Source organism: Melitaea cinxia, chromosome 24, assembly GCF_905220565.1.
Source record: "Melitaea cinxia chromosome 24, ilMelCinx1.1, whole genome shotgun sequence".
Classification (NCBI taxonomy): domain Eukaryota; kingdom Metazoa; phylum Arthropoda; class Insecta; order Lepidoptera; family Nymphalidae; genus Melitaea; species Melitaea cinxia.
In genome coordinates, this window is record NC_059417.1 from 4606853 (window position 1) to 4626284 (window position 19432).

General features: G+C 36.0%; 1 protein-coding gene and 1 non-coding gene across 2 annotated transcripts; both read right to left on the minus strand.

Moving 5' to 3' along the window:
* Positions 1-1524: 1524 nt before the first annotated feature.
* Positions 1525-18319, minus strand: LOC123665324 (cingulin). Its single transcript, XM_045599637.1, has 31 exons — positions 18173-18319; positions 17875-18056; positions 17692-17770; positions 17303-17533; positions 14477-14616; positions 13909-14035; positions 12531-12639; positions 11786-11902; positions 11192-11295; positions 10368-10484; positions 9869-9994; positions 9586-9693; positions 8207-8362; positions 8075-8149; positions 7943-8017; positions 7811-7885; positions 7679-7753; positions 7547-7621; positions 7415-7489; positions 7283-7357; positions 7151-7225; positions 7019-7093; positions 6887-6961; positions 6755-6829; positions 6623-6697; positions 5753-5848; positions 4813-4919; positions 3906-4053; positions 2673-2774; positions 2102-2233; positions 1525-1685 (listed from the first exon to the last, which is right to left on the minus strand). The coding sequence occupies exons 1-31, from the start codon at positions 18317-18319 to the stop codon at positions 1545-1547; spliced, it is 3369 nt and encodes a 1122-aa protein (XP_045455593.1). The 3' UTR covers positions 1525-1544.
* On the minus strand, positions 4268-4338 carry Trnag-gcc. Its single transcript has one exon. It is a non-coding gene; the product is annotated as a tRNA-Gly (tRNA).
* Positions 18320-19432: the final 1113 nt, after the last annotated feature.

Here is a 19432-nt window from a genome sequence, read left to right on the forward strand (position 1 = left end):
GTTTCACTTAAATATAAACTACATCCCTCTTTTCCTTTTTTTGGGTAATATAGAGGGTAACTGGTGAATTACTATCAATATTTAAAGAGAATACTCGATATATGATTCTCATTCGAATTACGTAAAGAATAGATACTTAATTTCCATTAATAATAGCTACCAAATTTCCGTAAATTTTAATAAATGAAGTGAATTTAAATAAATGAAGTGTGGACACATTTCCAGCCAAGCCGTCGCCCGCCACTCGCAACCCTCGCCCCGTGGCTAATTATAATTACCTACTACCAGCGTAATCTTTAACGCTTATCAAAGATTACGAGACTTCGGTCAGTTCCGTATTCCAACACATGCCCAAGGATGAGGTGGAGCGGCATACCGTGTCACTCTACAAGAAGACATTCTCAAATATTTCGAGAAAAACCCAGACGATTGCGTGTTGTGGTGTAGTTTTTGCAAAACACAGATAAAAACATATTGTTTACGGACGAGGCTACGGTTACTAAGCTTGGTGTTTTTAACGTACACAATGAACATTGGTGAAGTCATTACAATCCATACGTTACGCGACAGGGCGCTTATCAACACAGGTTTAGTGTTAACGTGTGGGTTGGTGTTTCAAATAACTGTCTGTTAGGGCCGTATTTCATCGAAGGAAGACTCGATTGTGTGTCATACTTAGACATTTTAAATAGTGTGGTGAACGACATGCTCGATGATGTACCACTGAGTAATCACCAGAACCTATTTTATCAACACGACGGAGCACCCGCCCACAATGGGACGCAAGTACGTGAGTACTTAAATAATACGTTCGGAGATCGCTGGATAGGGCGCGGAGGGCCTGTGCCATGGCCAGCTTACTCTTCAGATCTCACGCCGCTGATCTTTTATTTATGGGGGGAGGTAAAGCGTCTCGTGTATGCTACAGGGTATGCAAACAGAGATGACTTAAAATTAAAAATCACCAGTGCTTTCGAAACTGTTAAAAGTGACCCATTCATGTTAAATCGTGTGAAAGACAATAGGCGTAAACGTGCCGAACTGTGTATCACACGAGAAGGAGCTCACTTTGAACATTTGTTAAGGTTAGTGTAGTTATGTAAGTAAATAGGTACTTTAATGATTGACAATCATTGTAAATAAGTATGATTCCATTTTTAAATACGCCGGAAATAGCGAGATAGGTAAACAGTTAATATTAATTTTTGTCCCAAGGTCACGTCTTTTACCTAGTCCAAAAATTACAAATTTGAAATATCTTGGTATTTTTGCCTGTCCTAAGCCAGGATTAAAGTATGAAGGGGGATTGGATCATGCTTGTTTATCAAAGTTAGCCAGCCTACTGTGCTACGTTTGGACGTAGGTAAACGACCGCGCAATAACTAAATGTACCTACCAATACCTGTACTGTGTCGACAGCGCAGCAAGACTGTCCACACGACGCGTAATTAATTATATAACTGCTTGTTAACTTTACTTAGATGTTAGATATATTTGAGATTGGACATATTGACGTTACATGTATTATTTTTCACCTGTAATCGTTAGCTAGCCGCTGTCGAAGAGCTCTTGCTCATGAGCTTGGCCACCATTTCTTGCACACGTTTCATTTCTTCCAACTGTGTGGTCACTTGGTATAATCTGTTCTCACGTTCGACGACAGTTTTTTCTAATTGCTTTATCATCTGTAGAAAGATAAATATAATGTAATATTTTAACTAAGTCCAAGACACAAAAAAAAATTCACGCACTTTCCAAATTATTCTAAAACACTTGGTGGAAACTGGGTCTTAAAAAGATTTAAGATGTTAAAAATTTAAATGTCTTAATTTTTTTTTAGTATTCAAATAAAAAAAAAAAAACAAAACTAAATTATTTTTAAAAATAAACAATAAAATTTTCCGCTATAAGGATATTAGAAACTTGAATCTGTTTTATATTTTCAGCATTTAGAAAAATCACGACATAAATAAAAAAATATAATGCGAGCGAAGCCGCGGGTAAAAACTAGTTTACTATAATCAAGCCTCAACCTTTCTCCAGGAGAAAAATTCCTATACCAAGCAGACTGAATCGATCAATCGAATATTTATGTACTTACGTTATCCCGTTGTTCTAACTCCCGTCTTAAACTACTATCAGACGCGGCCGCTTCTTCCAACTTTTTATCACGTTGTTTGACTCTCTCTTCGAACTTTATAAGAACACCCGCTAACTCACTGTTTTTATTTGTCTGAAAACAATTATTTATTAACGATGCTATTTAAAAGTCTCAAGCTTACATTGTTATTTTTAAAATTGTATTAATGATATCTTAACGTACACATCCTATGACGACGCTGTATTTAATTTGGAATTTTACTAATTTTGTAATAAAATAAACACACATTTTTTTTAATAATAATAATAATAATTTATTTCAGACGTATGTCCATATTTTTTTTAGTTACATTTTTTTCCTTAACTATGTTAAGTAAAGTGTTATGTAAAGAGTAACTGTGGAGATTTTGCACACCTACAAACCTCTGCTCTTGTACGTCCTAAGGTTGGCTGGTAGAGAATGCTTATAGCATTAAGCCCGCCTTTGTACAATTCTTTAATGTATTGTGCAATAAAGTATTAATAAATTAATTAAATAATAAAAATCTTAAATAATAATAGTTAAATTTTACCTGTTGTTCTAATTTTTTCTGCAACGCTTTGTTATCTGACTCGAGTTGTTTCAATCTCTCTTCCGCCTCTCTTTCTCGTATTTTCATTTCATTTTCTATATTCTGAAAGAAAAAATTATCTTTATACATAGTATATAATGACTGGACTAAATTATATATTTCTTGACTTCAATTACATCGACAAGTAATGCAACGTAAGTAACGTAAGTAAATAAAAGATTTATATTACTCAATAATTGTGTTTGCTCGCAAACGAAAAAAAAAACCGACTTCAATTACATCGACAAGTAATATAACGTAGATCGACGAAAAAATAGTCAAGCAACTACGCGTTATCAAAGATTACTCAAAAAGTAGTTATCAGATCTCGATAAAATTTATATGTGACCACATGATAAACATCAGCTTTCGATTAAATTAAAAATTATCAAAATCGGTACACCCAGTAAAAAGTTATTACGGATTTTCGAGAGTTTCCCTCGATTTCTCTGGGATCCCATCATCAGATCCTGGTTTCCTTATCATGGTACCAAGCTAGGGATATTGCCTTTCCAACAAAAAAAGAATTATCAAAATCGGTACATCCAATAGAAAGTTATGCGGTATAATACAACGTAGGTCGACGAAAAAAGCGTCAAGTAAAAACGCATTATTAGATATAACTCGAAAAGTGGTTGTTAGATCTCAAATAAATTTAAATGGGACCAATTGGCACACACCACCTTTCGATTAAAACTAAATTTGTCGAAATCGGTCTACCCGGTCAAAAGTTCTGATGTAACATACATAAAAAAAAAAAAAAAAAAAAAAAAAAATACAGTCGAATTGAGAACCTCCTCCTTTTTTGGAAGTCGGTTAAAAAGTATTCATCAGATCTCGATTAAATTTACATGGTACCCCAAGAGACGATTCGATTCGATTCGATTAAAATAAGAATCATCAAAATCTGTATACCCAGTCAAAAAATATATGGTACCTATAATACAAACGCAGATCGACGAAAAAGTAGTCAAATACGCATTATTAGATATAACTCGAAAAGTACTTGATAAATCTCATTTAAATTTAAATGGGACCACATGATACGCAACACCTTTCGATAAAAAAAAAATCATCGAAATCGATCCACCTAGTCAAAAGTTGATGTAACATACATAAATAAATAAAAATACAATCGAATTGAGAACCTCCTCTATTTTTGGAAGTAGGAAAATACATTATGATATAACATACAGTTAACTGTGTCCTAAATTCCTTTTGTAGAATTTCTTTTTGATTTTCCTTATCCAGTCTCTCGGCGGCTAACTTTGCTCTGAAACCTCGTAGCGTCTTTTCAGCGTCCTCTAACTGCTTGTGGAGATCTTCTATGGACTTTTTATGTCTGTAAATAATAAATATAATATAATCCAAAAGATGTTTATAATAATAATTATATACTTTTATCGCTAACACTAAACTGATACAGACATACAAAAATGGTAGAAACAGAAAATTTTAAAATAAATATTCTTTAAAAAAACAACATAATTTAATTAAATTTGAAATTTTTAAAGTAAAAAATAATACAAAAGGAAAAATAATAATTAAAAAAGACATGCATCGGCCGGGAATCGAACCCGGGCCGCCCGCGTGGCAGGCGAGCATTCTACCACTGAACCACCGATGCTTACAAACTAATTGGCGTAATACCCGTATAGTATCCACTTTTACTATCTATATCAACTATATAAATAAATAATTTTTAAAAATAAAATTAAAATTTATTTATTTTTAAAATTTTTCCGCGCTCGAATATTTTTTATTTAACAAAACATTTTTTTTAATTTGCAAATCAATTGTATTTATTAATGATTGCAATATTCTATTTATATTTTATTTTATTTATTAAAATTCATTAATGGTATGACGACCATTACGAATAAAAAAAAATATTTTAAAAAAATTACGAGTAAAAAAAATGTATAAAAGTCTAAAAAGTATTGGTTTTTTTTTTTAAATTAAATTAAATATAGAATATAGAAAATAAATTTAAAAAGTAATTATTCGCTTATCATGTCTTTCTAATAATTAGATGCTTATTATTAGATTAATGATCTTAAGTTATTTAATAGGAAATAAACTATTAAATTGTTTGTCTTACTTTTCATTCTGCATCTGTGTCGTATACAATACATCTTGCTGAGCGGAGTTTGTAGCTTGCAATAACGCGAGGGAGTGTTGTAAGGATGCCATGTGTTCTGTTGCACCCTGTAACATTAATCTATATATATAAAAATGAATGTTTGTCTGTATGTCCTTTATAAAATCGAAAACTATGCATTTGATCATGTCATCGTCTTCACCAAAGTATTGTGCATGAGTTCACAAAGGTATAAGTTGGTACGACCAAATAGCAATGCGCGCAAGGTACGGCTAGTAATAAAATTCTCGTGTCACAATGTATCTAACATTGCTGGCTTGACCCATTTTTATGAAATTTTGTGTGGATATTGGGTAGGTATGAGAATCGACTAATGTCTATTTTTCATACCCTAAGTTATAAGGGGGTGGGGGGGTTAAAGGGGTAATAACATATGTGGCAAAACAACGTTTGCGAGGTCAGCTAGTATAAATATAATATTATATATTAGAAAAATCGATTAATTGAATAAAATTAATATAATGACTTGCAGTTTTCTAGTCCAAACCTAACATTATTTTTTTTAAGTGACCTAAGAAATTGCAATGGCAACCAACTTATCCATGTGCTATTTAAATAAATTAATTGATTGACTTTGTTCCTTTAAGATGAAATATAAATGCGTTACTTAATCAGTTACGATATTGTGTCTCTTATAAAAAAAAATGAAGATGTGTGAATGAAACACATTCATTTGAATTACTTTAAGCCCCAGAAATATAAAGGTCTGCTAATTGACTACAAACACGACCGATAAAATCGATTATCCCGATTATTCGTGTGTCTAAAATAAATAAATAATCACTATAAAATTGACTTACCTTGACATATTTTAAAGAAATGACCAAATATGTCAGAATATATTTATTTAAAAAAAAATAGCAATTTAAATATTCCGTACCTGTAATGCTAGTGAATGTGAATGCAGCCTGTGCTCCAAGCACGTCATCTTGTAACCGTACAGCTCCATGACACTTGATGTAGCTATATCTGATATCTAAAAAGAAATAATATTTCTTAATTATTATATTATGATAATTACACATATAACATAATTATTATAAAATAGAAATAGAAAATTATCAAACTAGAAAAGGTTTATCTGACAGATTAAAAATAATACTTAAACTTGTACGGCCCACCTGATAGTGGGCGGTTACCGTAGCCTATAGACGCCTGCAACACCAGAAGCATCGCAAATACGTTACCGACCCCACCCCCCGACCTTCCCCGGCAGCTCTGGCCATCTTAATCACCACAGGAACACAACACTGCTTCAGAGTAGTATTATTTAGTTGTGATGTTATGTAAGGTACTTCTCCAGTTGGGCTGCTTCAGATTTTAAGCAGGATTTATCCTGCTTTACTGCTTGAACTTTATTGGTGTGTACTGTACTCATATTGGACGCGCTCTATACTACGTATTTTGTTGACAGGAGATAAATTTCTAACGTATCAAGCTTAGCCGCTGGAGTAGTGGGAGTGAGTTTTAGGTTTTCGTCATGTGAGTCGCAAGATCAATGTCTGCTGGAGAAAACATGATGAGTGGATACCGCATCTCCACAAATATACCGAGGATCATGGATTACAGTTAAGACAATCCTCTCTAGGAGTTACGTTTCGTATATTACTGTAGGGGCTAGAGAGGTGCGAACGCTCAGTTTCTTTCTCTCTTTCTCTCATATACATACAGATGGAGCTAAAGAAGTTTAACTTCAGAGGTATGGTCTAAGGCACGCTCGTTTCGTCTAACAACAAGCAGCAGGCGGAACCTTCCCGGCCTGCAGCGCGGCCGCCAGCTGCGCCAGCAGGCGGTCCAGCTGCCGCTCCTGCGCCGGCGCCAGGCGCTCGGCCGCGCACGCGTCGCCCATGTTTAATGTCTAACAACAAGCAGCAGGCGGAACCTTCCCGGCCTGCAGCGCGGCCGCCAGCTGCGCCAGCAGGCGGTCCAGCTGCCGCTCCTGCGCCGGCGCCAGGCGCTCGGCCGCGCACGCGTCGCCCATGTTTAATGTCTAACAACAAGCAGCAGGCGGAACCTTCCCGGCCTGCAGCGCGGCCGCCAGCTGCGCCAGCAGGCGGTCCAGCTGCCGCTCCTGCGCCGGCGCCAGGCGCTCGGCCGCGCACGCGTCGCCCATGTTTAATGTCTAACAACAAGCAGCAGGCGGAACCTTCCCGGCCTGCAGCGCGGCCGCCAGCTGCGCCAGCAGGCGGTCCAGCTGCCGCTCCTGCGCCGGCGCCAGGCGCTCGGCCGCGCACGCGTCGCCCATGTTTAATGTCTAACAACAAGCAGCAGGCGGAACCTTCCCGGCCTGCAGCGCGGCCGCCAGCTGCGCCAGCAGGCGGTCCAGCTGCCGCTCCTGCGCCGGCGCCAGGCGCTCGGCCGCGCACGCGTCGCCCATGTTTAATGTCTAACAACAAGCAGCAGGCGGAACCTTCCCGGCCTGCAGCGCGGCCGCCAGCTGCGCCAGCAGGCGGTCCAGCTGCCGCTCCTGCGCCGGCGCCAGGCGCTCGGCCGCGCACGCGTCGCCCATGTTTAATGTCTAACAACAAGCAGCAGGCGGAACCTTCCCGGCCTGCAGCGCGGCCGCCAGCTGCGCCAGCAGGCGGTCCAGCTGCCGCTCCTGCGCCGGCGCCAGGCGCTCGGCCGCGCACGCGTCGCCCATGTTTAATGTCTAACAACAAGCAGCAGGCGGAACCTTCCCGGCCTGCAGCGCGGCCGCCAGCTGCGCCAGCAGGCGGTCCAGCTGCCGCTCCTGCGCCGGCGCCAGGCGCTCGGCCGCGCACGCGTCGCCCATGTTTAATGTCTAACAACAAGCAGCAGGCGGAACCTTCCCGGCCTGCAGCGCGGCCGCCAGCTGCGCCAGCAGGCGGTCCAGCTGCCGCTCCTGCGCCGGCGCCAGGCGCTCGGCCGCGCACGCGTCGCCCATGTTTAATGTCTAACAACAAGCAGCAGGCGGAACCTTCCCGGCCTGCAGCGCGGCCGCCAGCTGCGCCAGCAGGCGGTCCAGCTGCCGCTCCTGCGCCGGCGCCAGGCGCTCGGCCGCGCACGCGTCGCCCATGTTTAATGTCTAACAACAAGCAGCAGGCGGAACCTTCCCGGCCTGCAGCGCGGCCGCCAGCTGCGCCAGCAGGCGGTCCAGCTGCCGCTCCTGCGCCGGCGCCAGGCGCTCGGCCGCGCACGCGTCGCCCATGTTTAATGTCTAACAACAAGCAGCAGGCGGAACCTTCCCGGCCTGCAGCGCGGCCGCCAGCTGCGCCAGCAGGCGGTCCAGCTGCCGCTCCTGCGCCGGCGCCAGGCGCTCGGCCGCGCACGCGTCGCCCATGTTTAATGTCTAACAACAAGCAGCAGGCGGAACCTTCCCGGCCTGCAGCGCGGCCGCCAGCTGCGCCAGCAGGCGGTCCAGCTGCCGCTCCTGCGCCGGCGCCAGGCGCTCGGCCGCGCACGCGTCGCTCCGCGGAGAGCGAGGCGGACTCTCCGCCTCGCCCATATTTTGGAGACTCTCGCCGAATATCTGGAAATTCATTTTTATTGGTAAACAAATGCCCTTATTTGAAAATAATTGTGTTTGCTCGCAAACGAAAAAAAAAAACTTCAATTACATCGACAAGTAATACAACGTAAGTAAACGAAAAACATTAACAAACACACTAGTCGTCACTACGATTTTCAAGGATTTCCCACGATATATCGGAGATTCCATCATCAGATCCTGATTTCCTTATCACGATACTACACTTGGGATATCTCCTTTCCAACAAAAAAAAAATTATCAAAATCGGATGACAAAGTTATACCCGAACTCACATTTAAAAAAATTGTATACAATCGATTTGAGTAACCTCCTCCTTTTTTGAAGTCGGTTAAAAAAATTAAACTGTTTACTTTAGAAAAAAGTGTGTACATCCGTATCTTGTTTTGTGTTCTTGTTCGTTTGTTTTGTATGCGAGCAAATACTATTACTTCCAGTGTCATAACATTAATCTTTAATGCTATCAAATTATGGCGACATATAAATTAACCTAACGAAAATTGTGTTTGAAATTATTAAGTTAAGCTGATCATTAAAATAAAATATAGAGATGAATGAGTTGGACGGCGGCAAAAACCCATGCTATACCACAAAGTACTGATCATAATGTGACAATTATGTGAAGCGAATTTCTTAATCTGACGGTTTAAAAATCGTGACCTATTTTGACGTTATGTTTGAATCGTCACAGTTTTATTAACTTTTTCAAAAGTCGGCCATTATTTACTTAACATAAATTCTCAATACAAACACAACATAAATTCTCAATATCAGACACGTTCGAATTTTTTTTTTTAATTTTCCATTCCTTTGTATGATCACAACCACCTCGCGAACCGGCAGATTTGCAGCATTTCACAATATTTATTTCTTTATCAGAAACACGTAAAGCGCATATACTATTAATATCTTTACGCATTGGAGTACCTGTTTTTTTGTGACTGACTGACTACGTTCTCTCCCCACCACTGAAAAGGCATACGTATACCTTTTTTTGCGATCTAATTTTCACAATCCAATATGTCCCACCGGCGCTCGAGTAAATTCCTATTTAGTTTATTAGCCTCTCAAACCTACCATATGAAGCAATTTTTAAAATTTGATGGATGATGGATCTATCAAATGATTCTGAGCCATAATAATTATATGGACAATTTTTAATTTTATATCACAAAGCACTTCCACTCGCTTTTAAGTCAAATTACCTGATTCATTTGATCCGACGGGAAATAATGATGTTTGATTAATTGCAAGATCTGTCTTCGACGGGATCCATTATTACTTGTCAGGGCCACACATAAGAGCTTGCGGACCTGTAACAATAAATATATAACCTTTGAATATCTGAACCATGTTTTCTTATTAAGTTAAAATAAAGCATAAAGTTATCATAAAAATAAAGTTTAAATAAAGCACGAAGTTATCATAAAATATTCAGTATATTACATCACATGACTACACCATATCATAATCGGGAAAGAGTATTACCTGATGGTGCGCTAACATTCGGTTGAAAGCGGCCTCCCATTGTTTGGACAGCGGCGCTAGAATCAATCCACTTCGACACGCTAATACCACGCTTTGTTGAGCCGTCTCCACGCCTACTGGACCATTCTAAAAACGAAAAACGATTGTGCTTTAGACCACACGACTGAAATAAAACTTACAAACGTAACTCTCTTTTATTTAACTGAGGTAAGGTAGGGCACAACAGGAACTTACTGGGGTAGTATACGTCGACCTATATACTATGTATCTCGATATATAGAAATAATTATCTATTGCATATTTTATTTTTAAATATATTTATTATATAGTTACCGCTAACAAATTTCTTTACATTTATAATAAATCAATTACATACTGCTTTACAATATAAAAGACCAATAATAAATTGTTAATATTTAAAGACTCTCTATAAGCTTCCTTCAAATTATGTTACCCAAAAAAGTTAAAACCAAGTACAGATAACATAATATATTTTTACCTGGGAAGTAAATTGTAGCACGCTGTATAACGTATCTTCAAAGGAATCCGGTGTTACTTCTTGTAAGACGTGTTCTTGAGTTTCACTTGACTCACATAAGGCTCCAACTACTTTCAACTAAAAATTAAGAAAAATACATTTATTTATAAGACATTTTTTTGCCTTCATACTGAGATAGTTACTGTACCTGTAAACTGTCATCTTGTAGTTTGATAATTATTTGTTACAAAGATATTTAATAAATAAAAGAAATGTACTTATAGCTACTAGTGATCGGCGAGTAGTGGTAAATAATTTAAATTGTAAGTTTGAACATAATTAAGGTTCTGTTGTCAGACTATTGTAGCAGTGCGGGCGCTCGATGCGGGTCGGGAGCGGCGGGGAGATTCGATAATTACCCACGATGGCGAACCATCACTGCTATTTTTTTACTGGCGACGCCATTCCGTCCATAGTTTTATATCTTTTTTTATTATTATAACAATATACGATACGATTGAAATGAAGTCCATTTTATTAACCACCATTCAAGTATCCAATTTTCCCTAACCACCGTGGCACAGGGCAGTGGCCCCAACACTATACTTCTATATAAATAATAAGCAAGAGTATAATTATATGTGTATGTTTTATATACAAGTTAGTGTGTGTATTGTTTTTTTTTAATTCATTTATTGATTTAATTTTTTTTATGCATAATTTAACTAATAAGTGTACGAAATCTCATACTCCTCCATCCGCGCAATTTTCGTAAAAAGGGGTAGAAGGTGTTTGCTTCGCGTATTAATGTATAGATTATCTTTTGCTTTTATGAAATTATTTACCCACTGCAGTCCAACTTTTCCGGGTTCTAAGGATGGCGGTACCAAAAGGGCTGGAAGGCCATCAACGATAACAGATGTTAACTCCTGCGGTAGAACACCTTCATCTAATGAAGAAATTAAATATATTACATATTAAATATATGTGCGTTTAGTTAGTAAATTATTTTTGCTATAGAAAATCTGATATTCAAGAAAGGTAATAATTATCACATTATGAAGAATCTACTTAAAGATGATTATAGCTGTTATACCTTATGTTCAAAGGTAAACAAAAACATCTTATTTGACAAATCAAATGCTTAAAAATTATACAATTATTGCTCAGCTACTTCAGCCTGTAATCTCTTTTCCCATGTTGGTGAAGAATCAGAGCTTAATCCACCAGACAGCTCCAATGCGGGTTGGCCGATATATTCCCTACTATGTAGTATAGTAAAGATCGCTATCAGGTGAACATGATAACAACCGGGACCGACAGCTTAACGTGCGTTATATACTACTAGAACGGTCGTCAATATTTTAAATTACACAATTAATAAAATTAAATTTTCTGTGACTATTAGTATAACTTATCAAATATATTTGAGTAAATACCTCTATACTGAGATATAATAGCAGCAAATAATTCTAACGACTCCGGTAGACATAGCCGACTCGATTTCATACACAGACATACTAGTTGACAGTGGTGACATCTTAGTGAGTATAAATCTGAAAATAAAAATGTTGTTTAATTTTATAAAATAGATTTTTATTTTGAGCATGGTAATATGGTAGTCAAGTTTTGTTTAATGCTTTAAAACATTTTTTTCTATTTCATAACACTTGTTATATGAAGCAAAAGTAATAGGAAACCATTAGGTAACAGTGTGATAACTACGTACACCAAAGTCAAAATTACTATCCTAATCCCTACTAATATTATAAATGTGAATGTAAGTTTGTTTGTTACGCTTTCACGCGAAAACTACTTAATCGATCATCATGAAAATTTGTACACATATTCTTGGACGTATAAGAAGTAACATAGGATACTTTTTAATTAAAAAAAATACTACGAGGGCGAAGCCGCGGGTAAAAGCTAGTAATATTATAAATGCGAAAGATTATGAGGATGGATGATGTATGTTTGTTACTATTTGACGCAAAAACAACTGAACCGATTTTAATGAAACTTGGTACGTATATAGCTGGAGATCTAGAATAACACACAGGCTAATCCCACGGCATCGGAAATTACGCGGGTGAAACCGCATTGCGCAGCTAGTTTTATAATAAAATTAAACAGAACAGTTGTACGAAAAGCTTTACAACATTTAAATTAGATGAATGGACTTACCTAAATTAACCAAAACAGTAAGAAACTTCAATACATTTTGTACACAGCTTGTTAAATTTTCCGGTTCATCTACATCATCTTGTGTCATTTTACACAAGTCATCTACTTTCTGAAACAACAATAATGAATTAATTTTATTAAATTTAATAAATAAAAATCAATTTATGTCATAGAATATATTTATACATTCCTATATATTTTATTTATAAAGTAATAATGAAAATAAAACTGAAAATAATGGCAGCATTTTATTAACTTTATTCTAGATAGGAAGCAGTCTCATATTAATTTTATTTTAAGAATGTTAAACTATATTTTTATAAAGAAGTGAAGGCCACTGTCTTAACCACATATCTATACAAATAAATAAAATTGGAGTGTCTGTTGTTCCCATCTTTGAAACGGCAGGACCGATTTTGACGAGACTTTCACTTGCGAGGAGAGTTGATGTAATAAGGAGTAATTTTAGAAATTTATTTTATGACTCTGCGAACTGAACAATAACTTTTTGTTAGATTCCACAAGGACAAAGTCGCAATCACAGCACATAAAATTTGTTGGCTGTGGTGTTTACAGAAAAAAAATAGACAAGTAGAAGGAGTACTTTAAATTTTCTTAAAATCTTTCAGTAAAATGTATTCGACTGCTTCTTAGAATCAGTCAAATAGAAGCAGCACCTGTTTGACTGATTTTTTTATACAAAACTTAAACTTGGTGTGGTTTAATGTGGCTTGACAAAAAAGTGACATTACTATAGTTCGCGTCATGTAAAAAGAACACTGGCCTTGAAACTGCGCAGAAGCGATTTATCGGTCTATTTGGTGGTACGGGGTAGGGGGACGGGAGTGTTTATCACTGTCGCATGCTTGCCGGTGTGCTATTGGTTGACAGCGGTTGACAGTTCGACGTCGACTCAAATTATTATCGCGCACAAAAGTTTTAAATTACAAAATTCTCCATTTACTATTTATTTCACTAAAAAACAATTATCAATTTATCATTTTAAACACATAAAAACTATTAAGATACGAATATTGAGAGTACAGATAATTATTATTTTTGAATACGACTTTTCAATAACTAAAAAATTTGTTATTGCTTTTGTTTAAAAAAAAATTGTGATTTTGTAAAGTTATAATTATTATACTTATTTAGTCCGAATTATTCGCACTTGTATTTCTAGTATTTTTTAATGTACCTGCCAATAACCATTATACGAAGCCGCGAGTGAAAGCCTAATTAAAAAATAAAACAGTAGTACTTGTGCGCGAGTATACCCATGCGCAAACGCACCCCCTCCAGTTTCTTTCAGCGTTCTTTTTACATGACGCGAACTATACTAATAATTAAAAAAAAAAAAAAAATCATTTACACATACCGGTATTGATTCTTGAAGTGCAGAGGTAAAATTAGGGTACGTAAGAACAAAATTTCTTAGATTATTGTCCGTGTATAAATCATTTATAAATGTGTATGCGTGTAGCAGCTGAGTTGCATCCCTATCACTGAAAATAATAAATAACATCAATTTTTACAAAATTTTTATTAATAACAACATACTATAGAATCCAAAAACAATTGCCTGTCTGTTACACTTTCATGCCTAAACCACTTAACAGATTTTAAAAAAATTTCGTATAGAGCTATGAGTAGAATTTTGGGAAAGACATAGGCTATTTTTTATTGCTAAATATAGGCTTGAAGGGATTGAAAGAGTTTGAACATTTGTATTTCACTAACTATTAACGAAACACACACACAGACAACAGGTAGCAGGTTGTGTAATAAACTACTTCATTTTTTTCTTAGCAATTAAAAAAAAATACAAATATTACACCCAGGCTCAGGAGGGAATCGAACCTACTACCCATGGAGCTGCAAGCAGTGCCACTACAAATTGCACCAACAGGCTAGTCAAACATAATAACATTAACTAATATACCTACACAATTGCCTTACTAAATGTACGCATAGTACAGCACAAGTAACTATGTATGTCTGGTTGTCGGATTGCCGCAGACCCTCGTGTTCCACTTGATAGACAAAGGAGTAAACGACATACTTCTACTCCTCCATAGCCACCGTCCTGGAATAATTAAAGTATGCATTAGTTGTTAACATTGAAATTGGTTAAAAGTCCCTTCTATTGAGGTAGGTACAGCAGAATCTATCTTGTTCTAAATTTGAAGCAGCCCAACTGGGGAAGTACCTCAACCTTACAGGAGACCACAGCTAAATAATATTTGTGTCAGGGTAGGCAACATGCTTGCAATGCTTCAGGTGTTGAAAGCATCCACAAGCTACGGTATCCGCATACCATCGGCGGACCCTTTGTTTTCTTTTTACACTTTTATTTTAAAATAAAGACATTTTCTAAACTATTTTGATCCAATATAATAATATTTCTGATTAAATATATGAACACTGCTATAGAGCCCCAAATAATTATCATGCTTTATACAATTAATTGTCAGAATGGCTAACTTTAAAACTGATTTACTATTAACCCTAAACTTGGCAGCGATAAAAGTGATCGATTTATCATATTTTTTTTAATCTATATAGTTAATAAGGCATAATAATATATGAGAAAAATCTAAAAAAAAATATATTTTTTATATATTTTGATATATAGCATGTACCTTATAAGATACATTGCCAAGTCTTCTACATTTTATTTGAAAATCAATGTGTGTCCTTAAGGATACATTGCCTAGGGAAGAGAGAAAAATATTTTTTTTTAAGACAAAGTACTTTAATATGAAATGACTTTTTAAACATGAAGTATGAAGAATAATAATGCTTATTAACATCTTTTTTCTCGTCAGAACAATTACAAAACAAAACTTAAAAAATTAACGTACTTTTTTTCTATCATGGCACACATAAAATGTGTTTTCTGTGGCTTCTACCTTCCTTCTTCCTACGACCTTCCGTCATAAACCGACTATCAAACAACTAAGACGAACACTTTCAAGAAATGGTCGGATTTTGTAATATCGATCACCGTTGTCTCGTAGATTATCTGCAAAATGCAGATATCTTCGAATTTGCTGGAACCGTTTAATGCTCATTACATCAGCTACTTTATCGAATCTTAAAAAGGCTGACCAATAGTCAGTAGTATTGTACGCCAACAATGTACCTTTTAATTGGAAATGGTACAAGGTCGTTTGTTCCACCATCATTTGTATTATATCGTCAGATAGGAAGATAGCAAAATATTCTGCAGGAGACTGTGTATTAGGAGGTTTGCTAAATATTTTTCGATTTCTGCATTCCCACGAAAATGTTGGGTTGTCCATTTTTTTCCTAGGTTTTTTGTTTGAAGGTTTTTTTATGACAACTGTAGATTTTTTTAATCCGGACTGAGTTGCATTAGAAGAGGAAACGGCCGGACAACTGCTCGAGCTATTTGTTGCAACTGATGGTAAGTGTGGATTTATGTCAGAAACTGCTACATTATGTTGGAACTGTACATTTCGAACAGCTGGAGAATTAGACTGTACTAATGGAATCAGAGGTGAATGTGTTGGAGCCAGTGGACTATACGTAGTAACATCAGGACAAGACGAAGTCGATGTAGGTAGAACGACTGATTGATTTTCATCTTTAGTTGATACTACATTTTCTTCTGTTTCGCTATCATTTTCTAAAAGCAAATGTAAGTTTTCTAACGATGGAGCTTTAGATGGAACAGGTGAGCTGTCAGAATCAGATATATGTGCAGGAAGTTTCAATTCGTCTTCCGAAGTTTCGCTTTTTTCTAAATATGAATCTGCTCCTGGCTTAGTTACTAATGCCAAAATTCGCTGAGATCTTGTGATTGATTGCAAACCATGAAATTATTTAATAATAAAACAACGTAGAAGATTCAAACAAGACTTAATTAACTAAATAGTGTTTATTTTATTAATTATGTCAAGAAAAAGATAAAAAAATGTATTTATTTATTTCTCCGAATCACTGGCAATGCATCCAAAAATGCACATTACCACTCCCAAGCAATAATATTCGTAACATGGCAATGTATCTCTAAGTGCACACGACAAAATCAATGTAATCCGTCAATGAACCTGGCAATGTGCATTTATGGATACATCAGGAAAGACGTCTGTATTTTACCAGGAAATTAAACTATTTACTATCAGATACAAATTAAAACCTATAGTTCAATTATTGAACTATAAAATAAACACATTAGCTACTTCCTAAATAAGCAAAATAAGAAAATTTAGTGAATTCTTGCCTTGAGCCTCGTAGCCGCACGCGCAGGGTCCGAGATCTTGCGAGCTACTATCAAATTATGTAACCAGGGCACAAAAATATATTTATTGGTAGAAAGTTTATAACTCATGCTACCATTATATGACAAAAATATATTATAAAGCAATCGCTGTAACCCAGCAGATTTTTTTAAATAAAATGTGCATTATTAGATACGCTGCCAAGTTTAGGGTTGAACATGTTGTTGATAATTGTTCTACATTAATAAGGGCAGATTATATTTTAAATGAACATTTGCAGGTTTGATTCCCTCTCTGTGAGATATTTGTATCAATATTTGTTTCTAAGGGTTGTTTGTTCAACAGGCCTTAGAAGTTTCTTGGGTTTTCTCTTCATCATCATCATCACTTCAGCCTATCGCAGTCCACTACTGGACATGGGCTTCCACAAATTTGCCAAAAGTGGTGCGAAATCATGTGTCATGGGTTTTCTCTTATTAATAAATAAAATATTTAGCTGTCATAATTTCATGAACAAAAACCAACCTTCATACTTATCAAATGTACAACAAAATCCTTAGTATCCACGGTTCTCATGAGAGCGTATATCGCAGGTAAATTCCCATAGCATACATTTACTAAGACAGTGAGTGACTTGTGACCAATTGCACGGTGCTGCGGCTCTGTCACAGGTTGTAATATCCAATCTGTAAGCTGCTTCATTAGACCCGTTAGATATGACTCCTGCCAACTAATTTTTATTCCATATGAGATGTCCTGTAAAAAAAAAATTATAAAAAGAATTTGCAATCAGCCTGTAACATCCCACTGGTGGGCATAAAAAAAGAATACTTCATACATTCTTATATATTTTTATATATTTACCTTTAGTGTAGGAAATTAAAATAATAAATACTAAAACTTGTAATTCATACCTGCATCACAGAGAGAAGTTTTATTTTCTTATCATTTGATATTGTATCTGATAATAATTGAGATAAAATGGGCATAAATCTGTAAAATTAAGAAAAAAACATTTAATATCAGATAAATTTGAATAATGAGATATATGTAATTGAAGAAGAGATATTTAGTACTAAGTTTACTAAGTTTCTTACTTGTATGTATGTGTCAATGCGTGTCTAGCACTAGGTTCAACAGAAGCTCTAGCAAGGACTGCGATACCGGCCCAGTGTGGCCCACGACCATCTCGCATCGCGCGCCATAATGAGCTAAAGAACGCACAGACTTCACTTCTTCCAGGAGAAAATATGGACAAGTCGCAAGATGAAGCAATCAACTAAAATGTTTCACATAATTTTTTTACTATGCATATCAATGTCCATTGAACTATAGTATATCTTACAGTGCCATTGACGAAGTAGTTTATAATTTATTTTTTTTACTAAAACTTACCCCCAAGTAACGAGTCATTAGATTAATAGCAGATTCGCTATGTGTAGCTTCGAATTCGCGAGCAGCATTTACAAAAGCTTTTAAATTAGCAAATTTAGCTCCATCAGGAGGGTTATTATTCCAACCTTCAACACTATCAACTTCCATCATTGTGAGTAAAACTTTTGCCCCTTGTCTGATAAATAAAATATTTAAACGAATATGAACACAGATTCTCCCAGATTAGTATGTATAAATCAGAAAGTAAAACATGTATAAAATGTGTTAAAATACTAAAAACTAAAGGAAGTTATGTCTCGTAAATCGTCAATTTGACTTCAACTGTTTCTTTTTGGACGTTTAATGCGATTGGTTAATAAAATATACAAAAATACATTCAAGTAAAATCTCGTTTAGATTGGACGAAAACCTTTATTTACAAATTGCGCGTTTATGATTGGCCATTTGTCACAGGCTATATATTACTTTTTGAACTACAGAAACAGATAATAAATAAATAATTACTATAAAACGTAAATAATTTACTTTACCTACTTTAGTTGTAATTATAATTTTATATTCTTTAATTTTTTTAATTCCCAATGCGTATATGATTTTTCATTAACATAATTGTGTTTGTACACAAAAGAAGAAAAACCTCCTTTAATTATATTGACAAGTAATACAACGTAGGTAGAAAAAAAAATTGTCGAGTAAATACACACTATCAAAGATTACTCCAAAAGTTGTAATCAGATCTCGATGAAATTTAAATGTGACCACATGATAAACATCAGCTTTCGATTAAATTAAAAATCATTAAAATCGGTACACCCAGTAAAAAGTTATACGGCTTTTCGAGAGTTTCCCTCGATTTCTCTGGGATCCCATCATCAGATCCTGGTTTCCTTGTCATGGTACCAAACTAGGGATATCTACTTTCCAACGAATCAAGAATTATCAAAATCGGTTCATTTTACAAACATCATTATTTTATTTATTCAATCTATTTATATTTATTTAAAAATTAAGGAAAGTGGATCTGTTCCAAACTATACATGAGCAATTAAAAATGCAACTTGAGCAGCTCTTTAACACTTTGAGCAATTTAAAATATTGTTTACATCAGAAGATATAGGAGTTTTAAATTATTGATAAATGAATATTTTTCAAAGACTTTTTTAATTTTTAATTAAATAATTTAAGGTGAGCAATTCAAAAGGACAACGTAGTTGAATCGAGCCATTGAAAATCAATCGATTAGTATTTTTTTATTACAAG